The sequence below is a fragment of the Lepidochelys kempii genome, chromosome 23 (assembly GCF_965140265.1).
Source record: "Lepidochelys kempii isolate rLepKem1 chromosome 23, rLepKem1.hap2, whole genome shotgun sequence".
NCBI lineage: Eukaryota > Metazoa > Chordata > Testudines > Cheloniidae > Lepidochelys > Lepidochelys kempii.
This window is the reverse complement of record NC_133278.1, coordinates 11,065,561-11,091,203: the sequence shown is the minus strand read 5'-3', so window position 1 is coordinate 11,091,203 and position 25,643 is coordinate 11,065,561. Positions and strand designations below refer to the sequence as shown.

At 48.1% G+C, this 25,643-nt stretch overlaps 1 protein-coding gene across 1 annotated transcript in view; it reads left to right on the top strand.

The window, feature by feature from the left end:
* The first annotated feature begins 5,096 nt into the window (after window positions 1-5,096).
* Window positions 5,097-25,643, top strand: part of LOC140901854 (scavenger receptor cysteine-rich domain-containing group B protein-like) — a 31,011-nt gene continuing 10,464 nt past the window's right edge. Inside the window, exons 1-3 of the mRNA XM_073321278.1 lie at window positions 5,097-5,160; window positions 6,064-6,253; window positions 6,311-6,450. Coding sequence (XP_073177379.1) covers window positions 5,097-5,160; window positions 6,064-6,253; window positions 6,311-6,450 — 394 coding nt within the window. The remainder of the gene's footprint in view (window positions 5,161-6,063; window positions 6,254-6,310; window positions 6,451-25,643) is intronic.

The following is a 25,643-nucleotide window of genomic DNA, read 5'->3' as shown; positions in this document are numbered from 1 at the left end:
AAAATCACAGAGACAGACACAGATCCTTTGTTTTTCTCCCTCCTCCCAGCTTTTGAAAGTATTTTGTCTCCTCATTGGTCATTTTGGTCAGGTGCCAGCGAGGTTACCTTGAGCTTCTTAACAGGTGAGAGGCTTTTTCCTCTGGCCAGGAGGGATTTTAAAGGGGTTTACCCTTCCCTTTATATTTAAGACACCCTGATAATGGGAATCAAGGACAGTGGAACTGTACTTGGCCTTTTTTTATGATGGAGGGACTCGCCATCAACTAAGTAGCACTCGCTAGGCAAGGGACATGGGTTCCAAAACTCTGTGAATGAAGAGAGGCTGGGGACAGGTATGAATGCTTGTTGGCATGGGCCCCACATGCTAAGTGCGCTTCCCCCTCTCTCCACTGTGGAATATCAGAGCTAATTTTGATTCGAATTAGGAGTTTAGTTACAGGCTGCTGAGCTGAATTCACGTTGTACTGAGACTCTCCTACTACAAGCTGAAATCAGAAAAGAGCTGAGCGTACCTAGAGCTGAAATCACGGAGTGTTGTGTTAAGTAGTGGGGGGAACATGAAGATATATGGTGAAGCAGTTTGCGGGACAGCGAGCAAAGCAACTTATGGAGCAGAGCAATTTGCAGGATGGCTGGCAGAGCAGAGCATTGCAGTTTGCGGGACGGCGAGCAGAGCGGCTGGTGGAGCAGAGCGCCTGGTGGAGCAGAGCAGTTTGCCGGATGCTGAGAGCAGCTCATGGGGTGGCTGGCAGAGCGGAGCCCCATGGAGAGGTGGGGCCATCAGCTTTGGAACACGTAAGGTGCCCCTTAACCCCCCTCCCAATCTCCACCCAGGTTGGGAGGTAAAACTCTGTAGATAAACTTTTGAACTCTGGGGCTGCTCTGACGGGGGTCAGAGACTGTTGAGTCATTGGACTTTTGGGACTTCGGGTGATTTTGGGTTGATGGACTCAAGAACCAAAGGGAAAGGACATGCCCCAATTTGCTTGCTCATGGGTTGTGTTATGAATCCTCTAGGTGGTGTTTCCCCAACATAATGCCACATTGTTTGTCTTTGTTATTAAAAGGATTTTTGCTACACTCAGACTATGTGCTTGCGAGAGGGGAAGTATTGTCTCCTGGAGGCTGCAGGGGTGGTATGTATTTGTCCCAGGTCACTGGGTGGGGGCTTGAGCTGGTTTTGCATTGTGTTATTGGAATGGAGCCCCTAGATACTGAACCCAGCCCTTGTTGCTGCCAACTCTGACAGGCAGAAGGGTTACATATCATATCCTTGTAAACTGCCCTTAGTGAAGATTGTTTTTGTCGGGGTTTTTTTGCATGTTTAGAAATTCATGTAGGCATCACTTCAAAAACAAGCGAATGCTTTTAGTGAAAAGGATGAGCTAGTTTCTCTTTTCAGCATTGTAAAGTCCTTTTTATTTCACCAGAACCCCTTCTCTTTGGTTAGGGCAAAACAGTAACGTTTATGAGACGTGAAGTGGAGGCATGGGGAGGGCGTGTTAGAGCAGTGGTGGGAGCTGCGGGGGGCCATGCCTGCGGACGTAAGCAAAATGTCTTGCATCCCACAGTCAGATTGCTCTGATGAGCTGCAATGCGGCCCATGGGCCGCAGGTTGCCCACCACTGCATTAGAGGTTATGGTTTTAAAGGCGCTATATGTGAGGCTGGCAGACCAGGTGCCAGCTCATGCCAAAGCCCCAGGCCTCATTCAATGTTTATAAATCCAGAGTTGGAAGGCAGACCAATTCACTTCTGTATTAGTACAGATCCAAATGATTGGTAAACGATTGGTGAGAGTATATTTGGTGTTTAAACTTAATGAAAACTAGTGGGATGTTACATGCATTTGTTTTCACTTATCTGTTTCCTGTTATAATGTAATAGCAAACATCCACAGTGTAAATAAATAACCCATCAAACGAAAAAGAAGCCTTGTGGAACGCAAATGAAGAACTTTAACAGAAAAGTGCTAATTTTAAGGCAAGTGATCATTGTGTGTGTGGTGATCGGAGGTCAAAGACGCTAAGTGCATTCCTCACTCTGTGTAATCAAAGGAAGAGCCCACGTGGGTAGTGACCCTGTGAGTTTGCTTGCTGTGAGAAGAAGCTGTAAGTATGGCGTTAGGGAAAGATCCTTCATCTCTGGGCTGTTTGGATTCTAACAGCTGGAATAACCTGGGTTAATCTGGGTAGCCCTGAGATCCTTTTGGGAAACTGGCTACTTGTTACCTCTCTACCACCATTTGGTGAAATCTAATTATAGAACACACCACCAGCTTGGGGGGGTCTGTTCTGTTTTCTGGCAGTCTGCCCTGAGGTAGCATTCACAGTCGTGAGCCAGTCCAGACAGTATGACACGATACAACAATTTTTTTATAAGAGAAAGAACATTAATACCTTGGTGCTGCTTCAGTGTGACGATAAATAAAATGAAAAAAATTAACTGTTTCTCAGATCGCTCTATCAGATAACTCTGTGTACTAGTGTGTGTGTGTGCGCATATCTAAGTGTTTAGTGATTGTTAATCTCTTGTGTGTATGTTGCTAAATGTGCCAAATACGTTATTAATGCAAAATATTTACTGCTAAACCTTAAGAATAAAATTTTGTTTGTAAATATTGTCTCTCAAATACTAACATATAGGGTTCCCAAATACTTCATTCCTGTTTTTATTTTACTTAGTACACAGAACTTTAATTAATCCACATTTCAGATCTTACCAAAAAGGGCATAGCTTGAGGACAGAGGATTTAAAAGGTAGCTAAAACTAGGCCTGCATTTTCTCTCACGAATGGACATATTAATGAATTTTCACCATAAGATTTCCTTTGAGTGAGGTATCCTGTGCGTTTTATATGAAACAATGTTGAAAAAACAAGTGTGTGTGAGAAAGACACATATATAAAATAATATAAAACTACTTTGAATGTATTTTGAAAGGGTTATTTATAAATAGTGAACAACTTGGCTTGAACATACACTCATTTGAGGTTGGAAGTGATGGGTGTGTGTTGCATGTTTTCCTACTTTTTTTTTAAATTTATCTGTTTGTCAAAAACTTTACAAAAATTAAGAGGCCCCTAATACATCTTAAACCAATAGGTGCTAATTTCCAATAAATATAAAAGGTTAGGAAGAAATACATTATTTGAGTATATGGAATAAGGGAAATTGGAATAAAATTTAGGCATGTAATTCCATTAGGGCCAGCCTACCAGTTTTTAAAGACAAATGCTAAAAGAATTGTGGAGAAAGAGGACATTTTATTCCTGGTCCAAATTAAGAAACAAATAAGGTTAACTGCTGAATTTACACAGGTATTGTAAAAAAGTTGATAAAGAAACCTACATACATGCTCACTGGAATTAGTATTTTATCTTTACTTTACAATTTAATATGCTCTGCTGAATAATTCCATCAAAAATCCATGGGGTTATAAAATCCTTGTGATTGGTTTAGGAAACTGTGATGCAATTTACTGTTCAGTGACGTGTGATTCCACAACAAATCACGTGGTTAAAGAATCCCTTCTGATTGGCTCACCAGTGATGGGTGGTTTGCTGTAAGACTCCAGAGCAGGGGGTTCTGCAGTTTGGTTGGTGACAATCTGTGCTGTGAAATGCTTTTCTCTTCTCTCTGTGCTTTTAAAAAAACTTTCTTGAATGTCTCTGTAATGATCCCCACTTCTGGTACCACTGTAAGAGGCTGACACCCACCTATCGCAAGCACCCCCTGGTCAAGTGCGTGGATGCCCGCAGTTTTTCTCCGCTCATGGTGCCCCCATTGGCTGCTGCACTTGTCAGGCAGGTCTTCAGTGACTCAGCCCAAGTCTGTGTGTGAAACCAACAAACCTCTTCTGGGGTACACAGTCCAAAATGTCCTGTAGCTCTCCCTGGGCTCAGTCTTTAACAGTCCAATAGGGCCCGTCCTGGTACCTTCTCCATTGGTATCAACCTCTAACTCTTCCTGCTCTGACACCCCTAATTAGTCCAATGGTGGCCTGTCTCAGTCCCCCTTCAGCTGGTACATCTTCCTATAGCCCTCCCTGGGCTCAGTCTTTAAGCAGCCCAATGGGGCCCATCACGGTACCCTCGCTCGATCTGGCTAGGTTGAAAGGTTCCTACTCTGGAATTGAGCAGCGCCCCAAGGGCTTCTTCCCTGGGACTCCTTGCCTCTACTTGCGCCACCCTCTTGGACTCAGTTCACTGACCACAGCTCCCCGCTGAGTCAGTCCTAGGGCAGCCCCCTTCCCTGCGGTGTCACCATTCTAATTCCCTTCCTAATGGCATAGCCACTTCCCACAGAGGCTGGTGGGGAACCTAGTCCCACCCACTGCTTTGGGTCCAAAACCAGGGATCCTTGAAGTATAGCAGCCTTGTGCTGCGCCCCTTAACTAATTGCTGATCTACATTTCCTTGGGCCACTTCCTCATAGCTCATCTTAGTTGAGCCCTGGCAGCCAGCCAGAAGCTATTCTCCAGCTCCCAGGCCCTGCAGACAACTGCTTGCTTCAGCCACAGCACCCAGCAGCCAGCCAGGAACGCCTTCCTCGCTCCTCGAGTCCCTGCCAGCACAGGGTTTGCATGACAGCATGAGTGAAACACTGACCGTCTGCCCCCTTGGTTGGGGGGAGCTGGTGCAGAGGCAGTGGGAAGGGCTGGGGGGCATCAACAGGTGCAGAGATAGGGGGAGAGATTATGCAACGGGTGCTGGGGGGCTACGAGCAGATGCAGAGAGGCGAAGATGGGAGTGGGTGAGGTTTACCAAGCTAAGCCCCGCCAGATGGTACCTGAGGCTGTCCCTGCGGTGAGGTGCATGGGGCATGAATTGTAGCAGTTGCCATGGGGTGCAAGGTCTTGCCAGGAGGCTCATTTCATACCCCTCTGGGCTCTGCACAGGTGTCTTCTCACACCCCTTCCTGTACTCGCGAGTCTGGCGCATCATGCGTCTCATGCAGGAAACCAGCCGCTGCAGCTTTGGCCAGCCTGAGAAATGAAACCCACAGATTGGAGAAGCCCAGAACCAGGATCTCCCTTCCCCACTGAGCAGTCCTCATTGAGGGGGGCCACACAGCTCACAGCGAGGGCTGTGGAGATGGTCTCCAGGGGTTACGGGACTGGGAACACAGCGCTGCTCGCCCTGCTGGGCTGGCTCGGGGGTGAGTGCCCTTTTCTCCTGGTGTTCAGCTGCACAGAAATATTAAAAGCCTCATAAATAAGGTTTCTTTGGCACCTTTTACTCCAGAGCCTTTCCCTGGGAATCCAGACACCTGGGTTTTATTCCTAAAGTTGGGAGGGGAGTGGGGTCTAGTGGTTAGAGCAAGGGGGTGCTGGGAGTCAGGACTCCTGGATTCCGAATGGGATGATATGATGTGGGATGCTCCCTTCCAGTTGATGTGGATGATGTGGGATGCTCCCTCCCTTGACCTGGGTTCCCACTGCTGTTCAGCTTCAGTCAGTTCCTTAGGTGCAAACCTGCACTGGGTTAACTAAAGTGCTGTTTGCAAGCTGAGTAAAAACCATGCCAGCTGGCGTGTCTATACTTATCTTGGTTCCGTTTGTTCCTGTTCTCGCAGGGGGAAGCTAATATCAAAACTGCCAAAATCAAAATGAGAACATCTACATTGGGTTTGCACAGGTTCAACAAATTGGTTTTTGAAGTGGTTTCAGTTGCAATAGTGCAATCCATGTATAGTGCAGGTCACAGGCTCACCCATCTGTGAAGGAAGGAATTATGGGTAGAGTTTCTACAAATAGATTAAGCAATTTGAAAGGGAGGTATATGTTCAACTGGGAAATCGTCATATTTTTTGTGAAGCCCTTGCTGCAAATAGTCTGAGCTGAAGAGAACTCATTACCTTTATACAGTTAGGATTTTAAGCTGTTAAAATGCATATTCTAAGCCCTAGCTCAAGAAAACAGCTGGTCAGCTCCAGGTCCCCAGAAGACAGGGAACATCCCACTGTAAGCATATGTGAACATAAAGGATGCTAGAAAGGACATTCATGGGTCAGACCTAATCTCCCCTTCTCTATGTCTTTATTCCCATGGTTCACTTGTAGGTTTGACCATTTCAGAGCAAGCTCAGCTCCGAGTGGTGAATGGCTCGAGTCACTGCGCTGGGAGAGTCGAGGTGCTTCACAACCAGCAGTGGGGAAGCGTGTGTGATGTTGACTGGGACATAAACAATGCTGGAGTTGTGTGCAGGCAGCTGGGTTGTGGGATGGTGTTGTTAGCCCCAGGGTGGGCTGAGTTGTGTGCAGGCAGCTGGGTTGTGGGATGGTGTTGTTAGCCCCAGGGTGGGCTGAGTTTGGAGAAGAGTCTGACCCCCATCTGGCTAACTGAGGTTAACTGCACAGGGAGAGAAGCTGCCCTCACGGAATGCTGCAGTGGGCCTTGGGAAGACCATAACTGTAACCACAGAGAAGATGTCGGTGTTGTGTGCTCAGGTAACCCTCACCCATGACACATATGGCACTGTGTGGTGAGTACTGTGCTGCAGGGAGTAGAGCAGCATGTGTTACTCAACAGGGGTCATTCTCCCCTCTGAATCAGCCCTGACTCTGATGTCCCAGACTGGCCTGAGCTGGGTCTTTCCTGCTGAGAGCTAAAACTGAGGCCCTGCCCATTCTCTCTCTCTTGGCACTTTCTCAGCAGTCCGGGAGTTAATGCTGGGTCTGAATTCCAGGTGAGGTGAACACCTGCAATTCAGACTGGACACAAGTGGACACAGGATTCTCCTCACTTCCTGGCCCAAAGTTTTTTTTGCTTCAATCCCCAATGTCTAATGCTGAGAGTCGCTGGGCAGGTCCCACAAGGTGTTGAGATGTCAGTGGGATGGGAGAGCTCCCAGCATTTCTCAGGGGGCGCTCAACACTCTTCAGGGCCCAAATGTAGCCAGATCGTACATGATCTCAATACTAGTTTCCCCATCAATCTGTGTCACTGGGCAGAATATTCCCCGCCCCTCCCTGTTCAAACAGGAATTAGTTCAGGGGCATCCTGTGGCCTGTCTTATGTAAGAAGGCAGACAAGGTGATCACAATGATCCCTTCTGGTGTTATAAACTATGGCACAGCCCTACCTCTGCCTTTCCTCCCACACCCCAGGGCCTGCTATGTCCCTTGGAGTTTGGCTTCTCCCCTCTGCCCTGGTTCTGCTCCTGCTGGTGTCTGCCCCCATCATCACCTGCATCCTGAAGAAAGGAGCCCCCACCCTCCCTGAGCCCCTGAGAACTGGCAATGGCAGCAAGGGGCAGCCTGAAGAGGACCCAGCGATGGAAGAGGAGTCGGCTATATACGCCAGTGAGTAACTGTCATTTGTGGGTGGTTCGGTTCAGACATTCAGCTGGGTCATTCTGGCAGCAATGTCTCTGGTCAGCCTGAAAAACATAAGTCTGAGTCCACGCCCCAGACTCAAGGACTCAAAGAAACCTTGGACATCTTTCATTATTTGTATCCAGAAAAATGTTCCACTTCCTCGAAATTGGCGAGGGGAGGAGGGGGAATCCCATCTTTGGCTGATAATTTGCCTCTAAATGGTGAAATCCCAGAATCATGTGGTGCTACAAGGATGGGCCAAAATCATCCTCAGAGTAGCATACTGTTTGTGAGCTAAATCATGGGTAGATTGTCTATCTGTGAGCAGGAGGAAATTTGTCATGATCTTAAATCTTCACTGGCCCACAGCAGAGACCAAACAGTTTAAAATCTGGCCTGTTTGAAACTGGGTCTACTTTTGTGGCTCTGGCCTGTTGCTCTCCGAGAGCCACTGTCAAACTGTCCCACCTCTGGGAATCAGAAATGATGCTTCCGAGGTCCCTGTTATTGCTGTAGGATTTGTCCATTATTTTCAGAGCTGAGATTCCTCTGCTCCCCAGATGCCACCCTGTGCCATAGGGCAGAGTGTGCTCCGTAGCTGCTGAGATGTATGTGGGAATTATCGGAGGAAGCGGTTACAGTGTGAGTGCAGGACTCTGTGCCTCGGGGTGGAAGTGTGTGTGTGTGTGGGGGGGGGGGGGGGGGGGATGAAGTTTGCCAGGAGGATTATCGCTGTAATGATTTAGCTCATTCCATGATGTCCTTGGTTCAGCTCCCTTTGCTTCTCAGTCTCCATTGTCACCGCCTTTCACATTGTTTCATTCACAGATGTCTCAAGTTTTGTGCGCACCCAGAGACCTCAGCGAGAGATGTACTGACTAGGAGGATGCCAGCAAGACAGGGATGCAGGGGAGGCTGGCCTGGATTGGGGAGATGGAAACTTCTTCTCTTAGCATCCAAAAGTTCCACCCTCCCTGTCTCTTGCACTAGTGCGTGTGAGGGGCATGTGCTGGATGGCCGTGACTATCCTTCGGGGTGAGGAGGGCTGTGCTAGCAGCAAATATCCTGACTGTCGTTTAATGGCAGGGCACATTCTGAACAGGGCTTATTTTAAATAAATTTAGGAAACACCAGGAACAGCCAATTTTATCAGCTCTATCACCTCCTTGTTACAGGGTCATGAGAAAGCCTGTGTGCATCACTCCCTCCAGTGGAGAGACTGGTGTCTCAGCTGCGTGCCGTAAACCCAGCCCTGGGAGGAACTGACAGCTCCTCTTTTAGCTCAGAGAGTTGGTGTTGCCCTTCCTCCCAAGCCAGGTGCTCTGTGCACCTCCCATTCCTCCTCCCCCTCAGGCCATGGGCTCTGGGTGCCCCCAACTCTCTCTTCTCCCATAACTTACTGCGGAGGTAATTGCCAGGGGCTGTTGTTTGTGTTGCTGCTGTGAACGGAGACACACACACACGCAGAGATGGAGAGCCCCTATGGATCTCAGCAGAGCACGGACCGTGACTTGAGCTAGGCTGCGTTACACCAGCAGATCTGCCCGTGGCTCTCCCCCTTCCCTGCCAGCATGAAACAACCCTCCCCCCCAGCGACGTGGGCGCTGCAGGCCCCGATGGCATCGCTCCAGCCGGCCGAGCCCCAGGGAAGAAGAGGAGCAGGTGGGGGGGGGCAGCGAAGAGGTGAAAGCCCCCCTCGGGGGAGCCCCTGGCCCCTGAGAGTCTTGGAGGGCCTAGGGGCCAGTTTTGTTCAATATCTTCATAAATGATCTGGAGGATGGTGTGGATTGCACCCTCAGCAAGTTTGCAGATGACACTAAACTGGGAGGAGAGGTAGATACGCTGGAGGGTAGGGATAGGATACAGAGGGACCTAGACAAATTGGGGGATGGGGCCAAAAGGAATCTGATGAGGTTCAACAAGGACAAGGGCAGAGTCCTGCACTTAGGACGGAAGAATCCAATGCACCGTTACAGACTAGGGACCGAATGGCTCGGCAGCAGTTCTGCAGAAAAGGACCTAGAGGTTACAGTGGACGAGAAGTTGTATAGGAGTTAACAGTGTCCCCTTGTTGCCAAGAAGGCCAATGGCATTTTGGGATGTATACGTAGGGGCACTGCCAGCAGATCGAGGGACGTGATCGTTCCCCTCTATTCGACACTGGTGAGGCCTCATCAGGGCAGCGGGAATGTGTCTCCGTGTCACTCCCGCACCAGCTGCCATCTCCTTTGCTGGCTACTCACAGAGTTTTGTGCCTTGTATCAGTCTATTGTCCTATCTTCAGCAATGGCCAACGCCTGCTGCTTCAGAGGAAGATGCAGAAAACCCATCAGTGGGCAGCAGAGGGAAGTCCTGCCCCCAGGGGAAGTTTGTTCCTCACCCCCCCGTTCGTCACTTTGTGGCTGGTTCATGCTTTGAAGCAAGACATTTTTTGTTCCTTCTCTCCTCTCTCCTGTCACTCTGGATGGTCTCATTCTGCCGATAAATCTCCAGTCCCTATTTTACAAATCCATATCAGATCTTGTCCTCTGTGATATCTACTGGCAGTGAGACCCACTAGCCAATTCTTTGGTGTGTGTATAGAAACTTTTGATTGGTTTTAAATCTCTCCCCTTTCTGCCTCACTGAATGCCCCCTTTTACTTGTAACATAAGGGTGGCTGACTCTACATTCTTCATACTTACTTCACACTTGGTCAGATGTTTAGTTTAGTTGTTTAGTTCAGGGATTGGCAACCTTTGGCAACCTTTGGCTCGAGGCCTGTCAGGGAAATTCGCTGGCGGGCCGTGCCGGTTTGTTTCCCTGCAGCGTCTGCAGGTTTGGCCAATTGCAGCTCCCACATGCCGCGGTTTGCCGTTCCAGGCCAATGGGGGCTGTGGGAAGCGGCGGCCAGCACATCCCTCAGCCCATGCCACTTCCCACAGCCCCCATTGGCCTGGAACAGCGAACCTCGGCCAGAGGGAGTTACAATCGGCCGAACCTATGGACGCTGCAGGGAAACAAACCGTACCAGCCTGCCAGCAGATTTCCCTGATGGCTGCATGCCAAAGGTTGCCGATCCCTGGTTTAGTTCTTTGAAGTTGTTTATTCATTCTTCCTGCATCTTGACCTGAATCATTCGTCATAAGATAGTATTCTTGACAATCAGCCAATCAAGCACACTCTTTGCTTTCTATTTTCCTCGGAGAGAGACAGGTGTAATGACTAGAAGGCAAGTAGTAGCCATTAGGAGAAAGGTTCCTTGCCTGGTCAGGTCATGTGTCAGATTTATAATTTTCTAGACCCATATTGATTCCATCCACCTCAGACATAAACATCAGAAAGGTGACATGAAATGGCAACAGGTATGAGCCTGCAGTGAAAACATTCCCAGCAGCAATAACTGAATTCTTGTATCTCTAGGTGTCATAAATATAAAGGGAAGGGTAAATACCTTTAAAATCCCTCCTGGCCAAAGAAAAAACCCTTTCACCTGTAAAGGGTTAAGAAGCTATGATAACCTCACTGGTACCTGACCAAAATGGGGGGGGAGAAACAAAGGCTCTCTCTGTCTGTGTGTTGCTTTTGCCGGGAACAGAAAGGACTGGAGTCTTAGAATTTAGTAAGTAATCTAGCTCGATATGCATTAGATTCTGTTTTGTTTAAAAGGCTCATAAAATAAGCTGTGCTGAATGGAATATAGTCCTGTTCTTGTGTCTTTTTGTAACTTAGGGTTTTGCCTAGAGGAATTCTCTGTGTTTTGAATCTGATTATCCTTTAAGATATTTACCATCCTGATTTTACAGAGGTGATTTTTTTTTACTTTTTCTTCTATGAAAATTCTTGTTTTAAGAACCTGATTGCTTTTTCATTGTTCTTAAGATCCATGGGTCTGGGTTCACCTATACAAATTGGTGACGATTTTAATCAAGCCTTCCCCAGGAAAGGGGGTGTAAGGTATGGGGAGGATTTTGGGGAGAAAGACTTTTCCAAGCGGGCTCTTGGTAAGTGACCCACTGGGTTAGGGTGATCAAAGATGCTCAGATGTGATACTGGCTGCATCTCTCCTTTGTGTTCCACTGGCTAGGAAACTCGTGTGCTGTAACTACATCAGCCTGATCAGCTAATGCCTCAGGGGCACTTTGACCCTGTCTGCCTCCCTGAGCCCAGATGGCATCAAGGGAAGGGTGATCTAGCCAGGGGCATTGTGGTCAGGAAGCTTATTGTGTTCTCTCTGATCTGCACTCCCATGTGCTTTTCCTGTTAAGTATAAACGAGCAATGGTAGCATGCTGTGTAAAGTGTCTGTGGGTACGTCTACACTGCAAAAAAACCCTCATGGCAGCGAGTGTCTGAGTCCAGGTCACCAGACTTGGGCTCATGGGGCTTGCGCTATGGCTCTAAAAATAGCTGTGTCGGCAGCACTTTGAACTTGTGGCTGGGGCTGGAGCGCTGAGACCCGCCCTCCTACCAGGCTTCAGAGCCTGAGCTCCAGACCAAGCCAGAACGTTCACAAGGCTATGTTGAGCACCATAGCATGAGCCCTGCAAGCCCAAGTCTGTTGACCTGTGCTCTGCCTTGGGTGTTTGTCTGCAGCTAGACACACCCTCAGTGTGTTCTCTGCTTTACAATTACTGCCTGTATCCTGAGAGAGTTAGACTGTCACCAGAAGGCTCTCACTTCTAAGTGGAGTTCTGGGAGATGGTGTGCTAAGCAACAGGGGCGTCTGAAGGGTCAGCATTGAGACCCAGGGCTAGGCATGTGCATAGTTCTCAGGAGGGGGTGCTAGATGGAGGGACTGCACCCCAGGAGTGTGCCGAGGGACCCCAAGACTAGACCAGTGTCTGGACTCCTTTCAGGCTCCAGAGGCTTAAAACACCCAAGATCCACGGGCCAGGATTCGCCTCTCAGCTGTCTAGTGAGCACTTGAGTGGGGGCACTCAGCTCGGATCTGTGACACCAATAACACCGGGTTTAAGCAGGCACATCTCCATTAGAGTCAACAGATTTTCATTCGGTTGCCTCAGTGCTAAAATATTTGCAAATGCAGTGCACAAACCTCTTCTAACCCCTCCCTGTTTGATTCCCACCACCCCCACGCTGTCCCCAAGTAGCTAGCGCTGCACCATGGAAGTCAGACTATGTTCATCTCAATCCCTCTCGTCCCACAGGAGTTACTGCTTCAGCGGCCACAGCCTCCTGCCTCCTTCCCCCCAAATCCTGCCAGGATCCAAGGAGAGCTGTCTGTTCACAAAAGGACGGTACTGCTTTCGTGGGAGCGTGGGCCTGCTGGTGTACAAGTCAGACGCCTTCACCCTTGCCATCATGTTCTCCAACCCCTTTGACTACAACCTCTACTGTGTTGAGTTTGGCCTCGAGATCTGCCCAGGCAAAGAGCACCTTGGTGACATGGAGGAAGTCTATGCAAGGATGTACAATTATATGCCTGCCAACAGCTGCACAACGTTCAAGAAAGCCAAGCTGGGCCAATGCCAGGAAGCGCTTGTGGTCTCCGCAGGGAATATCCGTGTCACGGCCACCATGTCCAATGCTGCCAAAGCAGTCATTAAAGTGCTTGTAGAGGAAAAAGGGAACCCACCTCCCTACTCAAAGAACCCGATTTACTACAAGACACACTCCTAGAGTAAAGACTGCTGCTACGACTGACATCCAGCCTAAGACATGAAATGACTCCACATGGGCCCGATCTACAGGCAGAAATAACCCACTACTGCATAGACACCAGCGCAGGAACCTACCTTGGGACAGAACTGGCCCTCACTTATCATAGTGCTTGGAAAGAGCATAGACACTGCAAGAGGTGTCTAAGGCCAGAAGGGACCATTGTGATCAATTAGTCATATATCCTGTATAATACAGTCCAGAAAACTCCCCCCAGATAATTCCTCTTGAACTAGAGCATCTCTAATAAAATAAATAATGTCGCAAAGACAGTCTTGTAACCCTGGCTTTGAATTGGCTCCATGTTGTTCACATTATGTTAGCCGCAGGTGGGAAAGTGAATTCATAACAGGCATAAATAATGTCTGATTCTGTCCTCATCTATTGCCCTTTTAGAATGGTGTAAATCCATTGCAGGCAGTAGGGGACTCCAGATTTACCCAAAGGGAACTCAGATCTGAATATGGAGCAGTGCGCCCAGGCGAGCAAGGGAGTCCCACCCTTGCTATTACCAATCTGGTAGAGCCTATGGAGGAGGGTGTGGCAAAGATACTACCGGGTATAGGAAAGGGCCCGCCCCAAGGAGAACTCGCCGCCCCTCATGCTGCCTTACCGTTACCCCCCGAACCCCTGAACCATCGCCTTCGCCCCCCCCGACACGACCCTTGCTAACCAACCCCCAGCTATGGAGGGCTGGACCCTAGTCCAGGGGAAGCGAGGCAATCGAAAAGCTTGAGTTCCGCTGCACCCATCCGATGTGGAAGCCCCCCGGAAGACCAGGAAGGGAGGCACTGATATCGAGCCTTCCACTACGGGCACGAGTGAGATCCATCCGCTTGTGTCGGGAGGGGAAGACAGAATAGCATTGGAAAGTATAATCTCTCCTCCACGAGATACCCTCCCCGCCGAGACCCCTGAGGAAGCTCCTTTTGCCCGGATAACAGCCGAACCCCCCGCGAACCCCGAGGCGACTGTTGAGGCGGGCCCTAGAGGAGAGGCCCCCGGGGTAGACGGAGTTGTCCTCTCCTCCGTGTATGTGGAGATTGAGGCCCTAGATTTGACCCTGGTCACCCAGGGAGAAGATGATCTACTGCCAGCTGGCCTCGATCTGGGTAACCTCACCCCAGCCCCCCTTTCCCCATGCTTCCTCCCACTAATTGCCTTCCCGGGTGAGCGCCCTGCAGAAGGTGGTCCACCATCTGATGCCATGGCCGCCAAGACCACCACGGAGCCAGCGCCTAGAGTCACTGGGAGCCTCCGCCCTTATCCCTTAACCCTTCACTCTGCTCAGGAGGCACCTTCTTTTAGCTGCGAGCCTCATGAAGTCCAGAGCCTTACCTCTGCCCCCGGCCCCACCCCTATCCCTGCCCAATTCCCCTCCTCCTGCAATGTTAATGCCGCCCCTAGGGTTATTTCTTTCCCGCCTTTTGCAGATTCCCCCCAGGGAGCAGTCTTTGCACTTTCTAGTCGCGACCCATTAGGAGTTGCAATTTTTTCCCTGCCATCCCCTTCCACCCCAAGGCGTGAAATGGATTTAATAACCCCAGCCTGTCAGGGGACACCATCACAGGGCCTAATAACGTCAGCAACACTATCAGAGAGTCTCATTCACCTGCACATCCACCAGTGTGATATATGCCATCATGTGCCAGCAATGCCCCCTGCCATGATCTTCTACACTTTCCACAGTATGCATCCGATGAAGTGAGCTGTAGCTCACGAAAGCTTATGTTCAAATAAATTGGTTAGTCTCTAAGGTGCCACAAGTCCTCCTTTTCTTTTTGCGAATACAGACTAACACGGCTGTTACACTGATTTCTGTGTTACCAAGCTCTGTTCTATGCGGTGTTCCTGTCGACTAATAAGCCTTCTGTTTTACACGCTGGCTGAGAGTAACGGCTGACTGTGGAGCTGGCGTGCAGGGCTCTCTGGCTTCCTCTGGGGTCCCGTCCAGGTAGACCCGCCAAGGGGAAGTGTATGGTGTGAACAGGGATGCTGAATGCTCTGAGGTCAGACCAGGAAGGCCATAGCCCTTCGGCTGAGAGTAACGTGCCCTGGACAGGCGTGCCCTGAGGGGAGTCACGCTACCTGTCTGACTTCATACAGAGCAGTTCCAGAGCATCAGACCTGTGACTGCGTCAAACCAGGAAAGCTGGGCTGTCACACACTGCACCCTTACAAAAGAAAATGCAATACCTGCCATGGTATATGCTTAGGTAGTGCCATTCAGCCTGTCCTGTGCTGTGCAGCCCCGGCGTAGAATCGATCTAGTCTGTTGGTCATCATGCAATTATATCAGTAGAGAGGGGTGCAGCTACTCCGGTATGGAAGGGCAATACTCTATACAGCTATAAGGCACCTGTCATAACCATAGGGGTAGCCTAAATTCCTCCTTACCTGTAAGGGGTTAAGAAGCTCAAGTAACCTGGTTGGCACCTAACCAAAGGAACCAATGGGTACAAAAGATACTTTGAAATCTGGTGTGGGGGAGAGGTTTTGTTTTGGGTTCTTTGTTTCTGTGGCCATTCGCTCTTGGGACTAAGAGGGACCGGACATCAATCCATGTTCTCCAAATCTTTCTGAACAAGTCTCTCATATTTCAGACTTGTAAGTAACAGCCAGGCAAGGTGTATTAGTTTATCTTTGGTTTTCTCAACTTCTGAATTTTCCCTTTGCTAGAGGGAGGTTTATCCCTGTTTTGTTGTAACTTTGAAACTAAGGCTAGAAGGGGTTCCTCTGTGCTCATTGAATTTTCTGATACTCTGTAAGGTTAACTACCAGCCTAAGTTTACAGAGGTGATTCTTTTACCTTTTTCTCTTTAAGTTTTAACCTAAGCTGGTAAGAATAAGCTTCGGGGGGCGGTCTTTCATGCGGGTCCCCACATTGAATTGAATGTCCCCACATTGAATTGAAGTTTTTACCTAAGCTGGTAAGAATAAGCTTGGGGGGCGGTCTTTCATGCGGGTCCCCACATTGAATTGAATGTCCCCACATTGAATTGGCTCCATGTTGTGTGAGCCGCAGGTGGGAAAGTGAATTCATAACAGGCATAAATAATGTCTGATTCTTTCCTCATCTATTGCCCTTTTAGAATGGTGTAAATCCATTGCAGGCAGTAGGGGACTCCAGATTTACCCAAAGGGAACTGAGATCTGAATATGGAGCAGTGCAGAATCAATAAGCTTTTCATTCTAGGTTACATTTATCATAGAATCATAGAATATCAGGGTTGGAAGGGACCTCAGGAGGTCATCTAGTCCAACCCCCTGCTCAGACCAAGGAAAAAATAACAAAGAACGAATATAAAATCCAGTGTGAGAACGGGATCAAAGTGACTCTGTGTAACACGCTCCCTCTTGAGCTACCTGCTCTCCGGGCTGGAGATGTCTCCCAGCAGTGCTCTGCAGGGAGGCAGCCAGATGCCTAAAGAAGCAGGACAAGAAAAGAGAATGACAATGTCTTCTTCCAGTTACACAGCAAGATGCATTACAGAAATTCATTAGAATGTAAAACCTGCAAGCAATGAAGGGAGCTCGCCAGTTCCAAGGAGAAGCAAGCTCCTGTGGCTTAGTAGAGAAGCATGGCTAGAGTTCCAGAGAGATGTGCCTTGAGAGCAGAATATGGAGCAGAGGTGGGCAAACTTTTTGGCCAGAGGGTCACACTGGGGTTGCAAAACTGTACGGATGGGCGGGTAGGAAAGGCTGTACCTCCCCAAACAGCCTGGCCCCTGCCCCCTATCCGACCCCTCCCACTTCCCGCCCCCTGACTGCCCCTAAGATAGCGACATGAAGGTCGCTATCTTACAACAAAAAAACTTCAAATCCAGACTCCAGCGAGAAACTGCTGAATTGGAATTTATTTGCAAATTGGATACAATTAACTTAGGCTTAAATTGAGACTGGGAGTGGCTAAGTCATTATGCAAGATAATCTATTTCCCCTTGTTTTTGCCTCCTCCGCCCCCCCAGAGGTTGTTGTTAAACCCTGGATTTGTGCTGGAAATGGCCCACCTTGATTATCATACACATTGTAAGGAGAGTTGTTACTTTAGATAAGCTATTACCAAGAGGAGAGTGGGGTGGGGGGAGGTATTTTTTCATGCTTTGTGTGTAAAAAAGATCTTCTACACTTTCCACAGTATGCATCCGATGAAGTGAGCTGTAGCTCACGAAAGCTTATGCTCAAATAAATTGGTTAGTCTCTAAGGTGCCACAAGTCCTCCTTTTCTTTTTGCGAATACAGACTAACACGGCTGTTACACTGATTTCTGTGTTACCAAGCTCTGTTCTATGCGGTGTTCCTGTCGACTAATAAGCCTTCTGTTTTACACGCTGGCTGAGAGTAACGGCTGACTGTGGAGCTGGCGTGCAGGGCTCTCTAGCTTCCTCTGGGGTTCCGTCCAGGTGGACCCACCAAGGGGAAGTGTATGGTGTGAACAGGGATGCTGAATGCTCTGAGGTCAGACCAGGAAGGCCATAGCCCTTCGGCTGAGAGTAACGTGCCCTGGACAGGCGTGCCCTGAGGGGAGTCACGCTACCTGTCTGACTTCATACAGAGCAGTTCCAGAGCATCAGACCTGTGACTGCGTCAAACCAGGAAAGCTGGGCTGTCACACACTGCACCCTTACAAAAGAAAATGCAATACCGGCCATGGTATATGCTTAGGTAGTGCCATTCAGCCTGTCCTGTGCTGTGCAGCCCCGGCGTAGAATCAGCCCGGCGTAGTAAGTAACAGCCAGGCAAGGTGTATTAGTTTACCTTTGGTTTTCTCAACTTCTGAATTTTCCCTTTGCTTGAGGGAGGTTTATCCCTGTTTTGTTGTAACATTTAAACTAAGGCTAGGAGGGGTTCCTCTGTGCTCATTGAATTTTCTGGTAAGGTTAACTACCAGCCTAAGTTTACAGAGGTGATTCTTTTACCTTTTTCTCTTTAAATAAAATCCTTCTTTTTAAGAACCTGACTGATTTTTCCATGGTTCTAAAACCCAGGGGTTTGGGTCTGTAGTCCCTTTGTAACCAATTGTTGAGGATATATGCTCAAGCCTTCCCCAGGAAAGGGGGTGTATACTTGGGGGAATATTTTGGGGGAGTAGGACTCCAAGTGGTGCTTTCCCTGACTGTTTGTTGAATCACGTTGTGGTGGCAGCGGTCCCAAGGCAAGAAAGGAATCTTTGCCTTGGGGAAGTTTTAACCTAAGCTGGTAAGAATAAGCTTGGGGGGGTCTTTCATGCGGGTCCCCACATCTGTATCCCAGAGTTCAGAGTGGGGAAGGAACTCTGACCGCACCTTTATACAGGTATAACTGCATCTACTCTAGGGCTTGTACCTGTTTAAGTATTTCAGCAAGAAATAGACCCGGATGGAAAATCTTCAGCAGAACCATTTTCCATCTGCAGAAGTAGAAAACACTCGGTGAAGTTGTGTAATTTTTGCCAAAATTGCCTTTCTGATTAAAAAAACATAGGAAAAGAGTCCCAACAATGTCAAAACATCCGATATAGAGCTTTTTGGAATGAAACTTTTCAGTGTTTTGTTTTGAAATGACATCACTCCCTAGTGGACGTATGGAGTGATCATCACCCAGATGACACTTCCACGTTCACTTTTTTCCGGGTGGAGGCCCATCGGTCACACCACTCTCGGTTGGACCGTATTTACTTATCCCGTTTCCATCTTTCACAGGCCCACTCCTCTGCCATTCGGCCGGCCCCATTCGCGGATCAACATTTAGTCACCGTAACTGTCTCCGTCCGTGCAGAGAGACCGGGGCCGGCCTATTGGCACTTTAACAACAGCCTGTTGGAGGACGAGAGCTTCGTGACGTCCTTCCGGGAGTTTTGGCTGGCCTGGCGAGAGCAGTGGCGTGCCTTTCCCTCGGTGCGGCGATGGTGGGATCTCGGGAAGGTGCGTGCCAAGCTCTTCTGCCGTGACTACACTCGGGGCACCAGCCGACGGTGAAATGCGGCGATAGAGCGGTTGGAACGGGAGGTCTTAGAGATGGAGAGGCGCCTGGCCGCCGATCCCGAGGACCCGTCCCTCTGCGGAGCGTGCCAGGAGAAGCGGGAGGAACTCCAGCACCTCGAGGACCACAGGGCCCGAGGTGACTTCGTTCGGTCCCGCATCCGCCGCCTTCGGGAGATGGACCGCAGCTCCCGCTTCTTCTATGCCCTGGAGAAAATGGCGGGGGGGGGCAAGAAACACGTCACCTGCCTTCTTGCGGAAGATGGGACCCCCCCCCTCACGGATCCGGAGGAGATGTGTGGGAGGGCCCTTGACTTCTACACAAGCCTTTTCTCCCCGGATCCGACCGATCCTGGGTGCTCTGGGAGGAACTCCCCACGGTCAGCGTGGGTGACCGAGACCGACTAGAGCTGCCTCTCACCCTGGCTGAGTTCTCGGAAGCCCTCCGTCGCATGCCCACCAATAAATCTCCGGGCATGGACGGGCTGACCGTGCAGTTCTACCGCGCGTTCTGGGACATCCTTGGCCCAGACCTAGCCACTGTCTGGGCCGAGTCTTTGCAGGGCGGGATCCTCCCTCTTTCGTGCAGGCGAGCAGTGCTCGCCTTGTTGCCGAAGAAGGGGGACCACCGCGATTTACGAGACAGGCGTCCCGTCTCGCTCCTTAGCATGGACTACAAAATTTCAGCGAAAGCAATCTTGCTGCAGCTAGTGTCCGTGATGCACCCAGACCAGACCTATACTGTCCCGGGTCGCAGCATCTTTGACAACCTATTTCTGGTTGGTCCTTTTGGAACTCGGGCGGAGAGATGGTCTGTCGTTCGCCCTCCTGTCTCTTGATCAGGAGAAGGCGTTCCATAGTGTGGACCATGGATACCTCCTGAACACTCTGTAGGCGTTTGGATTCGGACCTCAGTTTGTGAGCTTTCTCCGGGTGCTGTACTCTTCCGCGGAGTGTTTGGCTAGGCTCAACTGGACCCTGACCGAACCGGTCAGCTTCGGGTGAGGAGTGCTGCAGGGGTTCCTCCTCTCGGGCCAGCTGTATGCTCTGGTGATCGAGCCCTTCCTCTGTCTCCTCCGCAGGAAGTTGACAGGGTTGGTGCTGTGGGAGCTGGAGCTGTGGACTGGTCCTGTTGGCGTATGCCGATGACGTACTCCTCGTGGTCCAGGACCCGGCGACTTGGCGCGATTGGTTATTAATCACCAGGCCATCTATTCGGCAGCCTCCTCCGCCCGAGCCAACTGGGTCAAGAGCTATGGCTTGGCGGTGGGGGACTGGCGGCAGGTAAGCTCCCGCCCACCCGTGCTTCAGACCATCCGGTGGAGTGCGGGTCCACTGTTCTATCTCGGCGTTTACCTTTCCGCCACGCATCCTTCCCCGCCGGAGAACTGGCAAAATTTAGAAGGCGGGGTGATAGAGGGTAGAAGGCAGGGTGAACACTTTCTCCCTCCTGAAGGTGTTTGCTTTGTTTTGTTGCATAGTTTTGTTTTATTTTATTTTTTGGTGATTTTTTTTTTTGTGTTATGCAAATAAAATGTCTTTTTGCTTAAAAAAAAGGTACTCTCCTATAGCCATCTGGCCCGACCCTGTCACAATAGCCTAAGACACATACTGGACCCTAAAAGAACAACAGTGAAGAAACATGAAAGCTAAATGGTGTAGAGGGGTAAAGTCATTGTTAGCACTGTGCAGCTCACTGCTTCAAAACCCCCAGCTCAGGCATACTAAAAAAGCCCTGTGATATAATCAAAATGCACCAACATCTTTACTTTTGTAGCAATAATTTATGCAGCTGTATGACAATTACTTTTTTCATTTTTATCATCAATTGGAGTGGCCCCAAAATATTATTTTCTCTGCGATTTTATCAAAATGCACATTGCTTAGTGCCTTTAAAACTGTAACCTCTTAGCAAATTCTTGTCTCCACCATACCGCTGATAAACATCATGGTTTTGTCTTAAGCAAAGAGAAAGAAGTCTGGTGAAATAAAAATTACATTATAATATTTACAAGCGAGACTATCCCAAACTTTTAAATAAAAGCATAAACTTGTTTATAAAAAATGAATTACCCAGCATGCAAACCCCCATAAAAAACAAACCCATGAACAAAAGACTCCTCTAAAGGCAGATTACGAAGACGGAACATAAACCTTTTAATAAATCTCAAAAAGAAAAGGAGTAAGTGTGGCATCTTAGAGACTAATTTATTTGACTATAAGTTTTCTTGAGCTACAGCTCACCTCATCAGATGTAGCTCACGAAAGCTTATGTTCAAATAAATTTGTTAGTCTCTAAGGTGCCACAAGTACTCCTTTTCTTTTTGCGGATACAGACTAACATGACTGATACTCTGAAACCTATCATTAATAAACCTCGTTTGTAAATTGTGAAGAACGTGTTAGATTCCAGGGTACAGTTTAATCCCCACTGTCATTTGCAGATAAAAAATATCAGATTTGAAAAGCTTTGTAACTGCATGTAGGAGAGAGACAAAGTCTGTAGCCTGTTATCTGGAAAAACATCCCCCACCCCAGAGCCGACCTCCATGCACCGTGACAAAATTTGGCAAAATAATCCAAAAAAGGCAATAAAGCCTTCTGAAGTACAGCAAATGTTTCTGTGAGACAAAGGCTGGCCCTTTCTATAGCAAGGCAACTAACAAAGAATGGATACAAAACTGTTACAGTAAACAAAAAAAGATTTCAGTCCATAGTCAAACCGCCCCACAAATCTATGTCAGGTCTTTTATTCCTAGGTTCCTGTTTTTTTCATATTCAACTTTGAAAAGTTTATGACAGTTTACTTTGTAAAATGTTGCTTGATGTGATTAAAACCAGTGAGTTTAGCTGCAGGAGAAGAAGGAGATGGCTGTTTCAGATAATAAAATAAAATAAAAAAAGGTCAGGAAAAGAGAGGCATGGGGTAGGGTGTGGGGTGACAAGCTTTTTCACATAGTGTCAGATGCTACAGAAGTTCTCGCTCTCCTTTATGCTGTTACAAAGCTCTGGCTTGGCTTTTCAGGGTTGACATTTTTATTGTAAAACCTTCTGGTAAATGATCAAAGGTTTACGTATCCTGGAAACTTTCTTCACAATTTACAATTGAGCTTATATCTGTAAGCAGGGTCAGGATGAACTCCACCCTGACATCTGGTGGTGAGGTGAGGCAAATTGTGGAAAAGAACTTCAGGGGCCAATCTCATTTGCATAGGCACACCCACAACGCCGAGAATGAGGCCATAGCTGCCCAAATGGTCACATTGGCGCCTGTGGGATCCCCAGTGTCTCTGTTATTGGGGCAGGAAGAATAAATTGTTATTACCCTGTGTCAAGGTTCCTTCCCCACTCTGAACTCTAGGGTACAGAAGTGGGGACCTGCATGAAAACCTCCTAAGCTTACTTTTACCAGCTTAGGTTAAAACTTCCCGAAGGTACAAACTATTTTACCCTTTGCCCTTGGACTTCCACTGCCACCACCAAACTTTATATGGGTTCCTGAGAAAACATAGTTTGGACACGTCTTTCCCCCAAAATCCTCCCAACCCTTGCACCCCACTTCCTGGGGAAGGTTTGGTAAAAAGCCTCAGCAATTTGCATAGGTGACCACAGACCCAAACCCTTGGATCTTAGAACAATGAAAAAGCATTCAGTTTACTTACAAGAAGACTTTTAATAGAAGTAAAAAAGGAATCACCTCTGTAAATCAGGATGGTAAATACTTTATAGGGTAATTAGATTCAAAACATAGGGAAACCCTCTAGGCAAAACCTTAAGTTGTAAAAAAGACACACAGACAGGAATATTCATTCTATTCACCACAGCTGTTTTCTCAGCCATGTAAAGAAATCATAATCTAACACATACCTAACTAGATTACTTACTGAGTTCTAAGACTCTATTCCTGTTCTGTCCCCGGCAAAAAATCACAGAGACAGACACAGATCCTTTGTTTTTCTCCCTCCTCCCAGCTTTTGAAAGTATTTTGTCTCCTCATTGGTCATTTTGGTCAGGTGCCAGCGAGGTTACCTTGAGCTTCTTAACAGGTGAGAGGCTTTTTCCTCTGGCCAGGAGGGATTTTAAAGGGGTTTACCCTTCCCTTTATATTTAAGACACCCTGATAATGGGAATCAAGGACAGTGGAACTGTACTTGGCCTTTTTTTATGATGGAGGGACTCGCCATCAACTAAGTAGCACTCGCTAGGCAAGGGACATGGGTTCCAAAACTCTGTGAATGAAGAGAGGCTGGGGACAGGTATGAATGCTTGTTGGCATGGGCCCCACATGCTAAGTGCGCTTCCCCCTCTCTCCACTGTGGAATATCAGAGCTAATTTTGATTCGAATTAGGAGTTTAGTTACAGGCTGCTGAGCTGAATTCACGTTGTACTGAGACTCTCCTACTACAAGCTGAAATCAGAAAAGAGCTGAGCGTACCTAGAGCTGAAATCACGGAGTGTTGTGTTAAGTAGTGGGGGGAACATGAAGATATATGGTGAAGCAGTTTGCGGGACAGCGAGCAAAGCAACTTATGGAGCAGAGCAATTTGCAGGATGGCTGGCAGAGCAGAGCATTGCAGTTTGCGGGACGGCGAGCAGAGCGGCTGGTGGAGCAGAGCGCCTGGTGGAGCAGAGCAGTTTGCCGGATGCTGAGAGCAGCTCATGGGGTGGCTGGCAGAGCGGAGCCCCATGGAGAGGTGGGGCCATCAGCTTTGGAACACGTAAGGTGCCCCTTAACCCCCCTCCCAATCTCCACCCAGGTTGGGAGGTAAAACTCTGTAGATAAACTTTTGAACTCTGGGGCTGCTCTGACGGGGGTCAGAGACTGTTGAGTCATTGGACTTTTGGGACTTCGGGTGATTTTGGGTTGATGGACTCAAGAACCAAAGGGAAAGGACATGCCCCAATTTGCTTGCTCATGGGTTGTGTTATGAATCCTCTAGGTGGTGTTTCCCCAACATAATGCCACATTGTTTGTCTTTGTTATTAAAAGGATTTTTGCTACACTCAGACTATGTGCTTGCGAGAGGGGAAGTATTGTCTCCTGGAGGCTGCAGGGGTGGTATGTATTTGTCCCAGGTCACTGGGTGGGGGCTTGAGCTGGTTTTGCATTGTGTTATTGGAATGGAGCCCCTAGATACTGAACCCAGCCCTTGTTGCTGCCAACTCTGACAGGCAGAAGGGTTACATATCATATCCTTGTAAACTGCCCTTAGTGAAGATTGTTTTTGTCGGGGTTTTTTTGCATGTTTAGAAATTCATGTAGGCATCACTTCAAAAACAAGCGAATGCTTTTAGTGAAAAGGATGAGCTAGTTTCTCTTTTCAGCATTGTAAAGTCCTTTTTATTTCACCAGAACCCCTTCTCTTTGGTTAGGGCAAAACAGTAACGTTTATGAGACGTGAAGTGGAGGCATGGGGAGGGCGTGTTAGAGCAGTGGTGGGAGCTGCGGGGGGCCATGCCTGCGGACGTAAGCAAAATGTCTTGCATCCCACAGTCAGATTGCTCTGATGAGCTGCAATGCGGCCCATGGGCCGCAGGTTGCCCACCACTGCATTAGAGGTTATGGTTTTAAAGGCGCTATATGTGAGGCTGGCAGACCAGGTGCCAGCTCATGCCAAAGCCCCAGGCCTCATTCAATGTTTATAAATCCAGAGTTGGAAGGCAGACCAATTCACTTCTGTATTAGTACAGATCCAAATGATTGGTAAACGATTGGTGAGAGTATATTTGGTGTTTAAACTTAATGAAAACTAGTGGGATGTTACATGCATTTGTTTTCACTTATCTGTTTCCTGTTATAATGTAATAGCAAACATCCACAGTGTAAATAAATAACCCATCAAACGAAAAAGAAGCCTTGTGGAACGCAAATGAAGAACTTTAACAGAAAAGTGCTAATTTTAAGGCAAGTGATCATTGTGTGTGTGGTGATCGGAGGTCAAAGACGCTAAGTGCATTCCTCACTCTGTGTAATCAAAGGAAGAGCCCACGTGGGTAGTGACCCTGTGAGTTTGCTTGCTGTGAGAAGAAGCTGTAAGTATGGCGTTAGGGAAAGATCCTTCATCTCTGGGCTGTTTGGATTCTAACAGCTGGAATAACCTGGGTTAATCTGGGTAGCCCTGAGATCCTTTTGGGAAACTGGCTACTTGTTACCTCTCTACCACCATTTGGTGAAATCTAATTATAGAACACACCACCAGCTTGGGGGGGTCTGTTCTGTTTTCTGGCAGTCTGCCCTGAGGTAGCATTCACAGTCGTGAGCCAGTCCAGACAGTATGACACGATACAACAATTTTTTTATAAGAGAAAGAACATTAATACCTTGGTGCTGCTTCAGTGTGACGATAAATAAAATGAAAAAAATTAACTGTTTCTCAGATCGCTCTATCAGATAACTCTGTGTACTAGTGTGTGTGTGTGCGCATATCTAAGTGTTTAGTGATTGTTAATCTCTTGTGTGTATGTTGCTAAATGTGCCAAATACGTTATTAATGCAAAATATTTACTGCTAAACCTTAAGAATAAAATTTTGTTTGTAAATATTGTCTCTCAAATACTAACATATAGGGTTCCCAAATACTTCATTCCTGTTTTTATTTTACTTAGTACACAGAACTTTAATTAATCCACATTTCAGATCTTACCAAAAAGGGCATAGCTTGAGGACAGAGGATTTAAAAGGTAGCTAAAACTAGGCCTGCA